At 38.2% G+C, this 17,531-nt stretch overlaps 1 protein-coding gene across 1 annotated transcript in view; it reads left to right on the top strand.

Annotated features, from left to right (window-relative positions):
• The window catches only part of KCNH1 (potassium voltage-gated channel subfamily H member 1), a 136,809-nt gene that overhangs the window by 69,061 nt on the left and 50,217 nt on the right, over positions 1 to 17,531 (top strand). Inside the window, exon 7 of the mRNA XM_026695383.2 lies at positions 6,804 to 7,230. Coding sequence (XP_026551168.2) covers positions 6,804 to 7,230 — 427 coding nt within the window. The remainder of the gene's footprint in view (positions 1 to 6,803; positions 7,231 to 17,531) is intronic.

Here is a 17,531-nt window from a genome sequence, read left to right as displayed (position 1 = left end):
TGACCATATGGAAATTTTCCCTTTCCTCATTTACCAAGATACCACTATCGCTTCCTTCAGGCCTCAGTGTAGTTATCTATTGAAATAACCCAGTAAGAGCAGTTCAGCAAAGAGAAGGTAGATAGCTTTCCCTGACTGAAGATAATTCAGTTATATTTTTATAATTTTACTTTATTAAGTTTGAATTGCAGCTTTCCTACAAACAACTCATGGCAGCATACATGATTCACAATGGGGCCTGTGAGGTAAGTTAGGCTGATGAGAAATAATGATACCCTCAAACCACACAATAAAGCCTTGCGGTTCAATGTAAATTGACTTCTCCAGGCTGATTATTTAACAAGTAATGTCAACTTGGAATGATTGAATAAGTCATATCAGCAGTAGTGAGAAATTAGAATTACCTGCATCAGGAAAGGCTATTTATCAGGAGAAACTCTTCAGTGATTTGGTGCCTGCTTTTTGTACTTTTGGATTCACCAGAATATTTTATTGCTGGAATTCATTTCATTTTTATAGCATGGCGGCAGATTCAATTTCAGGATTTGAGAGCAGTTCAATTCAGGAATTTCCATCACACTTATCCAAAAGATGGTTTGTCCAAAATAACTTTCTTGGTTATTTGGTTATTATCCTTGAAAACATTTCACCTCTCAGCCAAGAAGCATCTTCAGTTCAGTTTAGTTGTGACATGAACCGAAGAAGCTTCTTGGATGAGAAGCAAAATGTTTTTAAGGGAAAAAAAAACCAAGATAGTCCAATTGCCTTTTAGAAAACCATCTTTGGGACAGCCATAACCTGGGTGATTGAGAATCTCCATAGACATTATGATAATGTTTAATTTAGACAGTGCAATAGGGGAAGTGCTACTTAATATTTCTTGGCACACTGATACAAGATTGCTAGCTTAAAACTTTTCTCTTACCCCTTATAGAAGTGACATCTGGTATTTTGATACTGCTTTTCCAGAGCATGATGCATTCCACTGAACAAGCATTTCAACTTCATTGCAATAAATATGGCTTCCTATAGCTGAGAAATGTTCATGTGAATGGAATCTCCACTTACAAATTATTTTCTAGGGGTTAAGTATTGCAAGCCATGTAATGATATCACTGGAAGGGTTGAGATTGGAATTCTAGACTTATTTTTTCCAACTTTTTAATGATGGAATGAAGAGTGCTTTAGTTAAAGAGATCCATTAAGTTACCGGAAGCTTAGCACATCTTTTTCTTTTAGGGTCCTGTTGAAAATCTTGCAGGAGCAGAATGCAGCAATGGGTTGCCCAGTCCATGCAAGTAATAGTTCAGTTGCTAGTTGCAAGCATTAAGACAGGGGTCCCCAAACTTGGCAACTTTAAGACTTGTGTACTTCAACTCTATGGTAGCTATGCTGTGCTGGCTGGAGAATTCTGGGAGTTGAAGTCCAAAGCCTTAAAGTTGCCAAGTTGGGAGACTTCTGCATTAGGAGAACAAAGCCACCTCTTATATTATTTCTACTACTGCCCACAGGAAAGTTTGGAATATATTTGACTGGACCTAGTGTATTATAGACAATCCATTGCAGTCATGTGATTAGTTCTTAGAGCTAAAGTATTTCTATGATTTGAACCTCCCTTGAAGGATTAACCTCAAGTGGGCACCTGAATCTCATTTGAAACAAAAATATTAGCCACAGTCTTCGGAAATAAAGAAGATTGTGTATGTGTCAAGATGTACCTGAAAAACAGTTATCCTGGTGATGCTAGGCAACATTTAGAATTGCAAATAAGCCAGGATATTCATGAACAGGAATTGCACCTGCTGGAAACCACTTTTCCCAGCTTGATTATTCCCTTTTGGCTTTCATGTCCTTGTCCTGTCTTAAAAAGACCTCTGCGTAACACCTACAACCTGCTGTGACAAGTTTGCAAAACATTTTAATGATAAAAATAGTTTGCATGTGTTCTGACTTATCCTGTAAACCTGAGCATAACCTGAAAGCAGGTTTGGACAGTGGAAACTGAGATAGCTAGCTGTCCAATATAATGGATGAGTTTCACCTTGACCTGTAGACATGGACAAGCTGCTTGGAAGAACTTCTTGTCTTTTGCAGTGACAGACTGATGAGCTAAATTATGATGATGATGATTAATGCTTTCTTGCAAAAAGCTGTTTAATCCTTTAAACAGGAATGTAATAATGCAATTTTCATGGGTGGTAGTGGGGGGAAGAAATGATTGTTATTCTAAGATTTTATTTTTTTATTCAGGGCCGTCAAGAAAATGGCAACCATGCAATTATAAGTTTTGGAAGCTGATCATCTGGCTCTTTTGCAAACCAGTTTACTTTAGGGCAGGGGACAATTGACAGGCTTGATGAAAAAAGTAATTTTAATCTTTCATTGATTGATATATTATGTTCTATCAGTATCAACTTTTAGCAACCTGTATTGGACAGAATACAGGAGAAGAACCACTCTCAAGATAATGGTTAGATAAAAGAGGATTGAGTCAGGGCTGGGATGCTGCCAGTTCTGCCCGGTTCAAAAGAACCAGTAGCTCTGAAGAGCAGCAAACTCTGAACCAGTTCTGTGTTTGCTGCTGTTTGGCCCACCCACCCACCTGGGCTCTTACCTGTCCTTTATTTCCTGCTTTTTCAACTTCAGCTGCTTTGCGTGGCACAGCTGAGGTTGAAAAAGCAGGAAAAAAGAGGTTTTTCAAATGCTGTGCACCTGTGCGCAGCGCTTTTCAGCTGTCCGTGAAGCGCACGCAAAACATAGTCACCAAACCAGTAATAACACAGGTTGAATCCCACCCCTGGGTTAAGTCCAGGACAAAAATGTAAGCTGAATAAATGTCTCAGACAGAGCTCTCCCTAATTCTCATGAAGATAAGGGGGTGGAGGGAGAGGAGGATTAAATGCATTCAGTCTTGCAAGATTCTGTTATTATAACTTTTCACTATTATAAACATCTCCAAAGAACTAAGTCTTTGCATAATGTATCTGAAATATCATAATGTGATCCTGGTCATCTGTGCTTTAAGTGAGAACTCTGGATTGATTTATTCATTGAACTGTTTGTTTGTTTTCTTGGTTGTCCATGGGATTCTCAGGAGTCTTCTCCAACACCAAAGTTCAAAAGTATCAATATTCTTTCAATCTTGCTTTTTTCAAGTCCCAACTTTTGCTTCCCGAGATGCCACTAGGATAACCATTGCCTGAACAATTCTGATCTTTGTCTATAGCTATCATGACATCTGAATATCTTTTTCATCTCCTTCATGGCTACTTTATTAAGTGCTAGTTTGCAGTGTATTTTTGACTGCTGGTTCTTCTATTGATAGATGATCTTCAACGGCAGAAGCTACCCATCATTTCAATATCTTCATTGTCTATTCTGGGACTGTGTCTGTTGTGATTATTTTGATTTTTACATTTAATCCTTGTCCCATTTACCACTGTGCCCTTTGACTTTCATTACTAGAACTTGCCGATTATTTGCATTTTTAGCTATCAGAATAATTTCATTATCGTAGTGCACATTATTGATATTTCTTCTTCCAATTTTCTTCTTTCAATTTTAAACCCGTACTCATTTTCTTCCTATCCAGCTTTCCTTGATATATATTCTGCATGTAGGCTAAATAAGTAAAGGGAGGTTATACAGGCTTGTCTCACTCCTTTGGATTACTTCTTTATATAGGCTTCTTGCTTTATAGATGCTTCCTATCAGACTTCTCAGCTGGCAAGGCAAAATACTGCAAGAGTTTTTCAGGACGTGAAGACTGAGACAAGCAGATTTATTGTAGCAGAACCATGAAACCATTATGAAAGAATTCCAGTTCCATTTATACTGCAATGAAAATCCAATTTATTTTGCTTCTTTGTCCTGCATCCTCTATGTAAATGGCCAGATACAATTATATTTTCTGTGAAAGTGCACTTTCTGCCCATTCCTTTTTAAGTAGTGCCTTGATCCAGGACTGGGTTGTTTACTTTTGACCTGCTAACTTTCACACCTCCATGCGACCTACCACTATGAAAAGTTAGATTGGTGGAACATGAAAGGCCCTATATTGGGTAGCTCTTCAGTTGCAAACTTCTTCCTGAAGAGATGTCCTGACACATTTCTTAGTTTGAGAAATGCTGTTAAACATTTTTGTTTTACTGTCAGTGATAGCTTTTATGCAGTTGTATGTATTATTTCTTTTGGCTGTTTTGAATAACTACTTTTTCTCTGAATCCTAACTGATGCATGAAAAAAGAAAGACTTGATTTGCACAAACCTTGTGTAGCCTATTTCACTTCAGTACCACAATTAATGCATGCTTTAAGACAGAGCTGTCAAACTCCCAGTTCTTGGGCCAGATGCATCATGCACTGGCTACCCCACACCCAGTTTAGCGAAGGAGAAAAAAGTTCTGATACGTCATGTGACACTGACATGACAACGTGAGTTTGACACCCCTGCTTTAAGCCAATGTTGTTTAATACAATTTTGGCTGACTTTAGGACTGTACCATTTAAGTGGTGGCATCATTATTTTATTTAGTTCTTTATTAAATATATATGCCATATATATAAGTCACCGGGAAGGTTACTTGGGGTGGCTTAAAAATAGTAAAACGATGAACATAAAAACAGTTAAAACTAGGAAGACTTAAATAAGAACTAAAACCAAGGGGATGGATGGCCCATGGTGAAGTTTTCTTACCCTGTCAATCACATCCAGTGAAGATGGATCCCCATCAGGTCCCAAGCCTTAAGACCTTTCTGGAAGGCCAGAAGGGTGGTGGGTAGATCTCACCTCTGGTGTCAGAATGTTCAACAAGGCTGGGACCATACTGGAAAAGGCTGTTCTTGGGCTGAAATTCCTTGATAGACTGAGTTCACAGCAAGCCTCTTTTCCTGGAATGGCTGGCATTCTATACTAGCTGTAGCTTCTGAATGCTTTTGAAGAGGAGCCACATGTAGCCCTTTAGCACAAATCCACCCTGTGTTGAATTTAACAATAAGGTGAAGGTAGAATAAGCATTTGTAGAAGGGATAGTAACTTTGAAAAATGTTAAGACCGTGCTGATGTGTTAGATTGAATCGCTATTATGATTTAGTTCTTCATATATTGTGGGGTGTGTGTGTGTGTGTGTATGTGTGTTTCCATCTATTTGAGATTATAGTGCTATTGCAGAATATGTCCCATGGGTCACAGGGGAATCTACTTTTTCATCGGTATATATAGAAATATGTATAGATGCTTCTAAATCTTATATTTTAGTGATATATTAAATATTCTAAAGAATTTTTGATTCTATGGCATGTTCCCTGTTCCCTCCAACAATACGGCCTCCCCCAATAGGAAGTCCCAGCATGTTTTATAGGCATGAAATGAAATTAAGCCCCCCCCAAATTAAGGCCTATATTAAAACATGCAAAATGGGGGGTAATGGTGGGGGGGCTTGCCGTTAGGAAGTACTTTTGTTGCACACCTGGATATGGTGCTGCCTGTATTGACCCCAATGCGAAGTGCCCCACCAACGCTGAGGTCAACATCCAAGCCATCACCGCCCACCCGCCTGAAGATGCAAGGGGGTGGAATTAAGTCACTCCCGAAAAGATGGCCTAGCCATTTTTTCAGGGCTCAAAAAAATAAGACCCAGCCTTATTATATGAGAAACACGGTATTTCCTTAAGAACAATTAATGAAGAAATGAAGAAGCAAACTACAGTGATGATTTTTTAAAAGTGCTCACTTCTATTTTTGTTTGCCAGATCCCCTTTCATCTAAATTAAAAAAAGGGGCTGATAGAAAAACCCAAAAAGGAATTTTGTTCAAAGAATTGCTGGCATCACTGAAACTACTTTATATACTTAATTTGTTGTTCCTTTTGTTAAGCTTGCTTTAATCATTTAATTGAAATTGTTAGGTTCTTGTTTGTTTGGCAGAAGTATATTGAGTTTTGAAATATGGTGCGGAAGTAATTTCAATTAGTCCAAATGGCATTGTCTTCCTTTAATGTACAAATTATTGATTATAAGGCTATAAAGCAGATTTCTTCAGATTTCTTCTGGCATCAACCAACAGTTTGTATGTACAGTGAAAGTGCTGCTTAGAAATACTGAGACTTATGCAAAGTAGCTGGAACATTACAGGTATACTAGGTTGCAGAAGGGTAATGTATTATTAGTAACTTTTATTATGGAATTATTTGATTCAGTGAAATCAAATGCACTTTAATTATTTGATTCAGTGAAATCAAATGCATAGTTTTTGTTCAAAACTATTTCTAAGAGAAATTGAGGAATATTTTTATGATAGAGTGATCAAAGAAATGTCTTATTAAATAAATACTTAAAACTTTTGTTGTTAGGATATTTTAGGATGTTTTCAAAATTGAAAAGGTACATAGGAGATCTAATACGAGGATAACTCCATGATTTGTAGAACAACATTGACTACATAACTGTATAATTGTTCAGCATCTTGTGTTCCAATCCAAACTAAACATTCTTTTTAAGTTCTGCTGAAACAACTGAAACCATTTAATTGCCAAAGAAATTAAGTCATGTCAGATGTCGTAATTCCCTAAACAATCTAATTTTCTGACATTTGGGATCTAACTCTTCATCCTTCTCACTTATAGGATGTATCAAGGATAAAGCTGACTTTAGGTAAATTACTTATTTGATCTCCATAAATTTAATTTTGCAACTGTAATGGGACTTTGAACCTATGTAAATATGTAGCCCACTTATTCTTCACAAAAATAGTAAATTATAAAATAATATTAAATACTAATGGGTTGTTTTGCTTTGTTCTTTTAGGGCATCAGTAGTCTGTTCAGTTCCCTTAAAGTAGTCAGGCTGCTTCGACTGGGTCGTGTGGCTCGAAAATTGGATCACTATATTGAATATGGAGCAGCTGTCTTGGTTCTTTTGGTGTGTGTTTTTGGCCTTGCAGCCCATTGGCTGGCCTGCATTTGGTACAGTATTGGGGACTATGAAGTTATCAATGAGGATAAAAACACAATTCGAAATGAAAGCTGGCTCTACCAGCTAGGGGAATCCATAGGATCGCCCTATCAATTGAACACAACAACTGGAAAATGGGAAGGCGGACCAAGCAAGGATTCTGTTTATATCTCTTCATTATACTTTACAATGACTAGTCTGACCAGTGTTGGATTTGGGAACATTGCACCTACGACAGATGGAGAGAAGATCTTTGCTGTTGCTATGATGATGATTGGCTGTAAGTATCAATGTATTAATTCTTAACTTAGTCTTTCAAAATGTATGATTTTATGTAACCTTGGCTAACTGTTCACAGTTCTAGTCCGCTCCCCTAGGTCTGCTGGGGGAATCCCCTGGAATAACAAGACATTGAAGTTATAGGAAAGATTTAAATTTTCCCTTTTCCTTACCCCAGGATCTTATTCACTTCAGTAAGATGAAGGAATGATTATTCATCTTTTTTTTTTCCACTATCAGCTCTTCATGATAAATCAGAATCCGCTCCCCAAGATATTTTTGTAACAAACAAGGAAAAGTTAAACATCAATATTTTATTTGGCTGCATAATGAATGCACCGTCTTTTGCAACCAAGAGGAGAGTAATGAGGAACAATTCATTTCTTCAGTCACCTGCTTTGTCACCTGTTCATTCCAAGCTGTGACAAGACTGGGCTGTATAGCAGAGTTTCAGGAAAAAAAAACCCAAGCTTCCTCTGAAACTGCATTGCAGCTTCCTAGGGTGGGTCAGTCAAATAGGCACCCACCACAGGAAGCTGCAATGCATTTTGGAGAGCTCTAGGGCCAATACAGAATGGTCCAATTTTATAATCTTTATATAAAGATGACGATCAAGAAAAAAACAACAGATAATTTGTTTATGTTTTGCAACTGCAACCTACCATGTGGCAGGCTGATAGCTGATTACATAGAATGTGAATCTAGTAAGCATTCAGCAAATAGTGAGAGGGAAGATTGAAACAAGGGTAAGTTGACTTTGGAATAGAATTAATTCTAGTAACCACTTTCCAACAGCATTTATTTCCTGCTGAAATAGCAAGAAATATGGCTTTATATGATAAAAAGGTCTGGCGGATAGATATTAGAATTAATCATGCCCATGATGGCACTGAAGGCTCATTATATACCATGAAGCAACCTCCTCAGACACGTACTATATGACGTTTCCTGAAAAAAAAGTAAATTTATTAATTGAGGTTATACTGGCAAGGATAGAGAGGCTTTTGTGGCTATCAAACATTTTAATTGGAGTGATTTCTAAATGAATTGGGACAGTCTTAATTTACTGGCATTAATTTACAGTAAATCTTAAATATTCTTAAACAAATCTATAAGTGTAAATATTTAGTGCACTTGTATATTATCTTATTTGAAATGATAATGATGGTGGAAATGTGTGCCCAGAAGGGAGCATTTTTCATTTAAAATATTAAATACAAATGCCCAAATTGTCCTGTTAAAACAGACTGTGGTTGCAGTAGAAATTCTGGCCTGTTGGTTCCTGTATTGTGCCCTAGGACGTATGCAATAGTCCAGGGGTGTCAAACTCAAGGCTCGGGGACCGAATCTGACCTGCGGGGTGCTTAGTTCTGGCCCACAGGGACGCCCTGTTGGCCCATAGTGCCTTTGCCAGTGAAAATGGAGCTCAGGAGGGCCGCATGCGAGCTCCATTTTCACTGGCAGAGGGTTGCAGGAGCCGTCGCAGCCAAAAATGGAGCTCAGGAACCCGTTTTCTCTGACAGAGTACTCGGACCACCGCAGGTACCCCCAACACAAGTGATGTTGAGCTGGCCATGCCCACCTTAGACACGCCCACCCCATTCCCCTGAAGTCAAACACAATCCTGATGCGGCCCTCAATGAAATCGAGTTTGACACCCCTCCAATAGTCTGTTCAACAAATAGTGCCATATATAAAACAACAAGGCACACATCTGTCTCAGTTAAGTGTGATTACTTTAATTCATAATTATCCTGACCTTTTCAATTTTCTGTAGCAGTGTTCTGTGCCTGACAACTCCTTACAGTATCAACTCCAGTCTTTTAATCAGCATTGACAAGAAAAATAACACGACTCTCAAATAATTCACTGGAGCCCAGTGAGGTTTTGTTGTTTGTGCAGATGTTTTTGTTCAGGGAAGATTCTGCAATTTTTAATCCATCTAGCAGAAAATCAAATACAATAATATCACATAAAATATTTCCAATGGAATCAAGGCACTTAACTAATAATATATACATCTTTGTATATTATTCATGGTTTTTTTAATAGAACTTAAATAAATGGGCATAAAACTTAATCAAAAACTTCAAAGCATTTAGTACGTGTGGCCAGAATAACCTGCATAATGTATCATCTGTTATGGATACATTTTGATGGTTGGGAGGAATATGAAGGGAATAATTGTAATGAATGGAAATTGTGACATTCCACTGTGAAAACAAGTTCCCTTTGTCTAATGTGCAAAACAGTAGTGTGTAAAAAAATATTTAAGTATTTTTCTCTCATTCATTGCAAATGCAGTAGTAGCCTATCTGCATAAGCTACTTTGAAAAATGAAGCTCATGACTCACTGAGAGAGGAAAGGGGGTATTAGCAGATAATGCTAGAGGCATCATGAAAGAATTTATGCTGAAAATTAATTTAATGCTTGAGATGCTTCAGTACTGGAGCAGAATAAAAAAAACTTGTAGAAAATTTCTAGATCACTGAAACTAAAAGTGCTTAACTTGAATCTGTAGTAGGCATATCTGTCCTATAATGCTGTATGGATTTTTGGGTTGAAGGCTGTATTGGTTCCAATATTTTATGAAAGTTTTAGGAAACTTGACAGAGAACTGACCAGCTTATGTAGTGCTGTATTATCATTTCTTAGAAATTTTTTACTAAAGTTGAATACATTTTTATACAATGGAGTCCTTAGTGCCCTCCAGAATTTGATTGTTTGCTTGCAGATGTTTCATTACTCAACTAGGTAACATCATTAGTATTAGTGATTGTGGGTTTTGCTCCCTATTTATATACAGTAGCTGGCACTGCCTATGTTGATAGGGATGTGGTTTCTCTTTGGTAGTTCCTTGATTGGGGTATTGTTCTCTGCTTGATTATTTGTTCTAGTGTTGTTAATTCCTGCTAATCTGGAAGTTGCTGCTGGAGATAATACATTCTGGGTTTTTTGTTTCCTTGTTAGCTTTTTTATTGTCTTTTTGAAATGGCAAATAAATACAGCTTATCTCTCTGTGTCTGTTGAGGATTGATTTATCTGAACGCCAAGTTTCTTGGAATTCCCCAAATCCAAGCAATTTGGATTTAGGTTGGCCTAAGATTCTCATGATTTCCCAACTGAAATTGCAGTTTAATCTGTGCATGTGTTATGAAATTAAGGAGCCTTTCATTATGTCTTCTGACTGCTAGTTGGTGTTCATGGATGTGCTCTGCTGCTTTTCTGCCTGTCTGTCCTACATAGTGGCTGTACGCTGTAAATGACTCTTTTTTTCTTTAGCAATTTGGTCTTTTAGTTTACTAAATGTATTTTGGATGGCTACAGTTTTGTGTGCTATGCTGATGCTGTGTGATTGTAATAGGCTGTTGGTTGTTTCTGAGACATTTTTGATGTATGGTGGTATTATTCTTTTCATAGGATTGGTTGATTGTGCTATAGTGGGTTGAATGCACAGAATTTTTTTGATAAAATTGCATGGGTCATTTAAAAGAGTCATTTAAAAGAGTCATTTTTGTTGGAAGAGGTTGAATAGATGATCTGGATGCTGCAGTGCAATTTATTGATTTATTTTATTATATTTTATACTTCTTAACCACCCATCTCCCTCAGAGGACTCTGGGTAATGAACATCTGAGTAATATTCTTAAAATCACCTCTTATGGGAGGTTGGATTGTTACTTTCATAATGGAACACTTGGTTGTATGGGTTGTTTTTCATAGACTTGTATTAATCATTGTTTCTTCTGCTGATTAAGATACCCAGGAAGATTAGTGTGGTGTTCTTCATCTCTTCCCTTGTAAATTTTATTCCTTTGAAGATGCTGTCTATTGTTTTATATGTCTTGCCTAGTTGTTCTAATACCAGATCAATATTTTTGGTTGTATAAGTGTAGGTGATATAGTTTTTAGATTCTACCTACTCTACCTACTACCCACTATAATACTTACAAGTGGTGATACCATGGGTATTCTTCTGATTTGTTGTTATATTTGTCCATCAAACTGAAAGTAGGTAGGTAGTGAAGCAGAGATTGATGAGGTCCATGATTCAGGATATTTCAATTTTGGTATATTTGGCTAGATCAGGTGCGTTGTGTAGTACTGCTACCATTGATTGTATGCAATGTATACAATCTCAGAAGGCTGTGATTTCTTAGAATGATACATTCTTTTTGTGATGTTAACTTTTTATATCACTTAATTAAATAAAGATATTGAGTAAACTGGGGATTTTTCTGTAACTGAAGTCTTTTCTTACTTCAGTTACAGAAAAATAACAATAGCAATAGCACTGAGACTTATATCTACTTCACAGTGCTTTTACAGAGTCAGCAATTGCCCTAAAAATCCCAAATCCTTCAGTCCACTCAATATCTTGCCGATATTCCATTGAAACAGGAGAAATGAGAGACTGTACTTGAATGCATACCTTTTTGATAGTATTGAATACAGTGGGCCTTCCATCCAAGGCAAAAAGTAAGCAGATTGCATTTTTAATATTCATTCAGAATAACTGAGGTCTATATGGTTTATCTTACTTTCCCAGTTACTTATGTGTTTCATCTCATATTTATCTTAAATTGTTCACCATCAAAGTAAAAATGGGAGACCAACAGAGAAATGAATATTTGTTCAAATATTACAGTTTAGAAGAAAGAATGCAACAGCCAAAAAGGACTAACTTTTCAACTTTAGGTACATTGGTTGTACTTGTAGATGAATTTTACCAGAGCTAGGATGAGGGTGGAGTTGGGGCTCCATGATTTCTTGATGGCTTTCAATATCATTGACCATGATGTTCTCCTGGACTAGCTGCAGTGGTTGGGAGTGGGATGCACTGTGTTGCAGTGGTTTGCTTCCTACCTCAGTAGTTGTTTGGGTCTGGATGCAGCAGAATAGACTTTGGCTCCATCCTGATAAGATTGAGTGGCTGTATCCCACGCCCACCCTTCAATCAGGGTTGTTTTCATTGTTGATCTTGGATGGAGTAACACTTCTCCATTTAAAACTGGTAGGCACTTTGAAATTCCTTTGCAGCTTCTGCTGGGAGAGTAGGTGGCAGCTGTGGCCAGGAAGTTTTTTGTACAGGTTCCTCTTCTGCACCAGCTGTGTCCTTTCCTCAACCAGGAGACCCTATAGATAATTGCTTATGCACTGGTCACCTCTTGATTGGAATATTGCTGTGCACTCTAGATGGAACTTTCCTTGAAGAGCATCCCAATGTACAAAATACAGACAGCTTCCTGGTATGTCCATGTGTCACTACATGAGCTGGGCTGGTTGCCAATTGGCTTCCATATGTGCAGTGAGTCAAAATGCTTGTCATTACCTTTAAAGCTCTGCATGGCATAAGGCCTGGATACCTGAGAAATTGCCTATGTCCAATGATTTCTGGCTGCCCAATACATTCAGACAAGGTAGATGTGCTTCAAGTCCTCTTTATTAAATGTTGTCATTTTATGGGACCAAGGAAGAGTGACTTCTCTATAATGGTCCCTGCCTATTCCCCCAGAGATATGGATGGTACCTTTTCTCCCAGAGTTCTAAAATGGTAGAGGGATAAGATATTTCATATTTTCCACCCCTATATAATGGATAAAGCAAAGAGATGAATGAAAAATAAATGATGCTACTTGAAAATATTTTATTCTGCTTTTCTTTTGTTGCTGAAGCAAGGAATTTTTCTGGAACAACAATCAGGTAATACAAAATTCATCCCCACACCTTTTCAGGTATAAAGTACCTAATTTCTCTGCCTGAATTCATATAATATATCCATATATTGTTAGTACTGAAGAAAGGGGCAAATAATAGTGAATGACAAAACTTAAGTCTAGTTAGACTCATTCAGTATCTCTATAAGAGAACAAGAAGCAGAAAGAAGAAAATTAAAGCGGCATTAACTTTGGGAAAATCTTAATTATGTTTTGCCAGTCTATAAGATCATGCAGTTGCAGTGAGTGAGCAGGACTTTTGAGTGAAGGAATGATTGTGACTCCAGCCTAAGGTACAATCCTATGCTTTCTTTTATAATAATAAATTCTGCTGAACAAAATGACATGTGCAGCATAGTAGAGTAAATAACCGTGGCTAATGTTAATGAAATTATTAATGGATTTATTCATTGTGCTCAGCCATATCTATTTTAATTATGATTTATTAAATAAAACACTGTTACTGAATTAATACAACACTCTAAAACATAAATCATGGTTTAACAGAATAACAGAGTTGAAAGGGACCCTGTTCAGGCAGGAAACCCTATAAACATTTCAGACAAACGGTTGTCCAATCTTTTCTTAAAAACTTCCAGCGTTGGAGCATTCACAACTTCTGGAAGTTTCCACTGACTAATTGTTCTAACTTTCAGGAAAATTCTCCTTAGTTCTAGGCTTCTCTCCTCGATTAGTTTCCATCCATTGATTCTCGTCCTGCGCTCAGGTGCTTTGGAGAATAGATTGACCCCTTCTTCTTTGTGGCAGCCCCTGAGATATTGGAGGACTGCTATCGTGTCACCCTTAATCCTTCTTTTCATTAAACTAGGCATACCCCATTCCAGCAACCATTCTTTATACGTTATACTCTGCAGTCCCCTAATCATCTTTGTTGCTCTTCCCTGCACTCTTGCTAGAGTTGCAACATCTTTTTTACGTTACGGCAACCAAAACTGGATGCAGTATTCCATGTGTGATCGTTATAAAACATTTCTGGATTCATATGTGGAGATTACTGAACCCATTCATTATACAGACTTATTAATATGAGTGATTATGTAACATCAGGTTAGTGTTGATTTAGCAATCACATGGATATATTTTCTTCACAGCGATCTGTTCCCAACCTATAGCTACTGTAACTGCTTGTAGTCTTCTCCTTCTTTCCATCCTTGCTAGCTTAGGCCTTCTCTAGAGAGCTAGGTTGTTTTTGTTTTTGTTTTGCATTAGTACTAACCTGTAGTACTAATCTTGCTTTTGCAGTAACCTAATGTCTACTTAGATATATTACTACATAGAAACTTTTTATTAAGTCTCTTAAGTTTTTCCACTGGAAAAATAAACTGGGGAGGCAAGTCATTTATCAGGCTTCTACTTGCAAAGGCTGAAATGGAAAGAATGTAGATTTTCTCCCTGCTTCAGAATGGAGGTATAAGAAAATTGGTCTCAAGTGAAAAAAACATGCATCTGAAATGTTGAACTAAAATAAGAATAGCTGGAAGGACTGAAGCTGCAGATTTTTTTCTCATCTTCTCAAAGTCCTGAATGTCCATAGTGAGATACAAGCCTGAATACCTATCAAGTATGAATGGAAGTTTCCCTGTGGAAGCATAAAACTGGGGAGGGGGTAATTTTCCCTGGGATTGTGAAGCAGGAAAATGATGGGTTGTACTACCTCCATACTGCAGTCCTATGCACAATCTCTTTACCCATAACTTTATTTTCAAATAAAGACCATCCATCCATGGTAAGAACTGCTGAATAGCCCTTTGTCTGATGAAGGGGAAAACTACATCTTTTCAGAGAAGAATAAAGGACTATGTACAGATTCTTAGCAAATAATATTTCAGATTCCATACATGGGGTGGCTACTAGTCCTTTAGGATAAAAAGTTTATTATTTTGCACCAGAGTCTTCTTTGACATTTTGTGCTGGAATTGTGACTTGTTTTAAGCTTTAGTTCTGATTTTCTACCTGCTACTGGTTGCTGTTTAATTTTAATTTCAGTTTCCCAAGTTTTGACTTGTCCAGATTGTGGTCCAGGGCCCAGCTGTGCATTTAATGAATCTCAGGTGGAGAAGAAGAAGAATATCAGGCTTGGCTATTACTCTGATATTAATAATACTGTTGATAGAACTGCCAAGGGTTGGTAGTGAGATGCTCAGGTTTCAGGAACTGATACCTGCCAGCTGTCAAAAGTACAGGGCCAGGCTGAGAAAGAGATTGCAGTACAAAGATCAGGCCTAGTTTTGTTAGTTGTGGGATCCAGGTGAGACCAAAATATCGATGGGCTGGGAAACACTGGTCTTGAGTTTCAAAGGCAAAAAGGATGAGTTTAGGGAGGAAGTTTACAGATGAAAGTAGGAACTTGTACCCATACAAGACAGGCAGGCAGGCAGGCAGGCAGGCAGGCAGGCAGGAAGGAAGGAAGGAAGGAAATAAAATTGGCTATTTTGTTGCTGGCATTTTCATCTCAGGTTGTCAACCTGGCCACTTTTCTCTCATCTTTTTCTCTTTCTTGCTTTTAACTTACCAGACTTTCTTGACTTTGCTGACCCTGCCTAATTATTGGAGAAAAGTGTTTGATCTTTCCTGGGTTTTGCCGGAGGATTGAAAGCAGCGTGCAGTTAATTGTAAGCATTGCAACTGTTGGATGCACAGGGTTGGCAGCTCTGAGTTAATTGTTGATGCTGGCATGCTGCAATTAACCTCATTAAGATTTGAATTACATCTAATTAAATTCTTGTCTCTGACAAGAGCCATGTAATTTTTTTTTTCTTGTTGTGCTTTTTTTCAGAGAGGGGTTGTTCTGAAACCTGCTGCTTTTTTGAGGGTAAATTAAGAATGGAAAAAGGGGGCTTGCTTGCCAGATAATCAAGACTAAAAGTGCCACTGACTTAATAGGGTTTTTTTTAAAGGAATATTTCCCAGTTTGTGCTAAGGATTTTGTAGAAGGTGATGTTGATGCTACCTAATATCTGAAATAAATAAATAATGTTATATTACATTGTATTAGGTATGACTTTTAAAAGGTACAATGTATAGTGGCTGTGAAAAACTCAATTTTTGGAAGGAATATAGACCAGTTTCACACAGTAGTGAGTTTTGGTTGGTATTAATATAGCACAATTGACTATACAAATTGAATCAATAAATAAAATGATGCATGAATAGACCCATTGTGTCTTAGCAGGATGGGTAAACTAGGCCATATGGCTTATTCAGCAACAATGATTTAAAAATTCTGGTTTATACCTCTAGAAGTAAACATCAGCTACAATTCTGGTGACTGAAGTTCAGTTCATCCAGGAAAGAGTCCTTCAGCACCCAGATTAAAGTATTTTGAAGATATTTTTGAGATTAAATAGAATGAACATTCTAAATTGGGTTTTGATCAATTAGTTTGTATTTGAGGCAAAATCAAGTTTATGTAAGTCATGAAACTTGGAACTTGATTTTAAAATATAAGTGTTTAAGAGTGTCAGATGGTGCTCCATTCAAAATCCAAGAAAAAAAATACTAAGACTCCATTAATTAGAGAAAAGATATTTTTTACTGGAAGTCAAGTGGTAGCAACAAAAGAATTCTGAATCTGAGAAAATGAGTGCATAAATCACATATACAAAGTGATGGCAACGTTCCCACCCCAATAGTTCAATTGGCTCATCCAATTAAAAGTTGTGTATAGTGTCATGTGCCGGCTGCCAACAGCTTGGTTGCACCAAGCCAGGACGGAGACGCATCGAACGAGATACATGGCTCTGGACACCGGAAGTACAAGATGCCGTACACCTGAAGAAACGGCTTTACAAGGCCTTTCTTCAGGACAAGACCAGCGAAAAGCTCTGCGAATACAAGGCGGCCAAAAAGGCAGCCAAGAAAGCAGTAGCGACAGCCAGAAGCTCCCACTACGATGACATCTACGAGAAGCTGAACACGCGAGAAGGCGAGAATGAGATCTACCGCCTAGCTAAAAGCAGACACAGGAAGACCCTGGACATTGACCAGTTTCATGGGATCAACGACGAAAGGGGAAATTTGATCGTCAACCCCAGAGATGCTGCCGAGAGGTGGCGGCAATACTTCGAGAAGATCTCCACCGAGGAGTTCCCACACCCACGAACCCCGCGAGGTGACCCAGTTGAAGGCCCAGTCTCAGGCATTTATGCCAGCGAGGTCACCGACGCCATCAAGGCCATGAAAAACGGTAAGGCAACAGGACCAGACGACATCCCTGCCGACTTCTGGAAAAAGGCACTACCGGGCTCGGCATTGTGGCTGTGCGAGCTGTTCAACAACATCGTCTCCACGGGAAAAGCACCACACGACTGGTACCGCAGCACTACTGTTCCGATCTGGAAGGGAAAGGGCAGCCCAGCGGACTGCTCCAACTACAGACCGGTCAGGTTACTGTCACACACTATGAAAATCTTCGAACGCGTCCTTGATAAGCGCATTCGGGACATCGTCGACATCAGCGTCAACCAGGCCGGATTCATCAAGAACTGCGGCACCACCGACGCCATCTTCGGTGTGCGGATGCTGATGGAGGCTCACAGAGAGAAGAAAATCCCGCTCCACACC

This window comes from Pseudonaja textilis, chromosome 1, assembly GCF_049901715.1.
Source record: "Pseudonaja textilis isolate UNSWEBS1 chromosome 1, rPseTex1.2, whole genome shotgun sequence".
Classification (NCBI taxonomy): Eukaryota; Metazoa; Chordata; class Lepidosauria; order Squamata; family Elapidae; genus Pseudonaja; species Pseudonaja textilis.
Note: the sequence above shows the minus strand (reverse complement) of the source record. Positions and strands in the feature narration are given on the sequence as shown.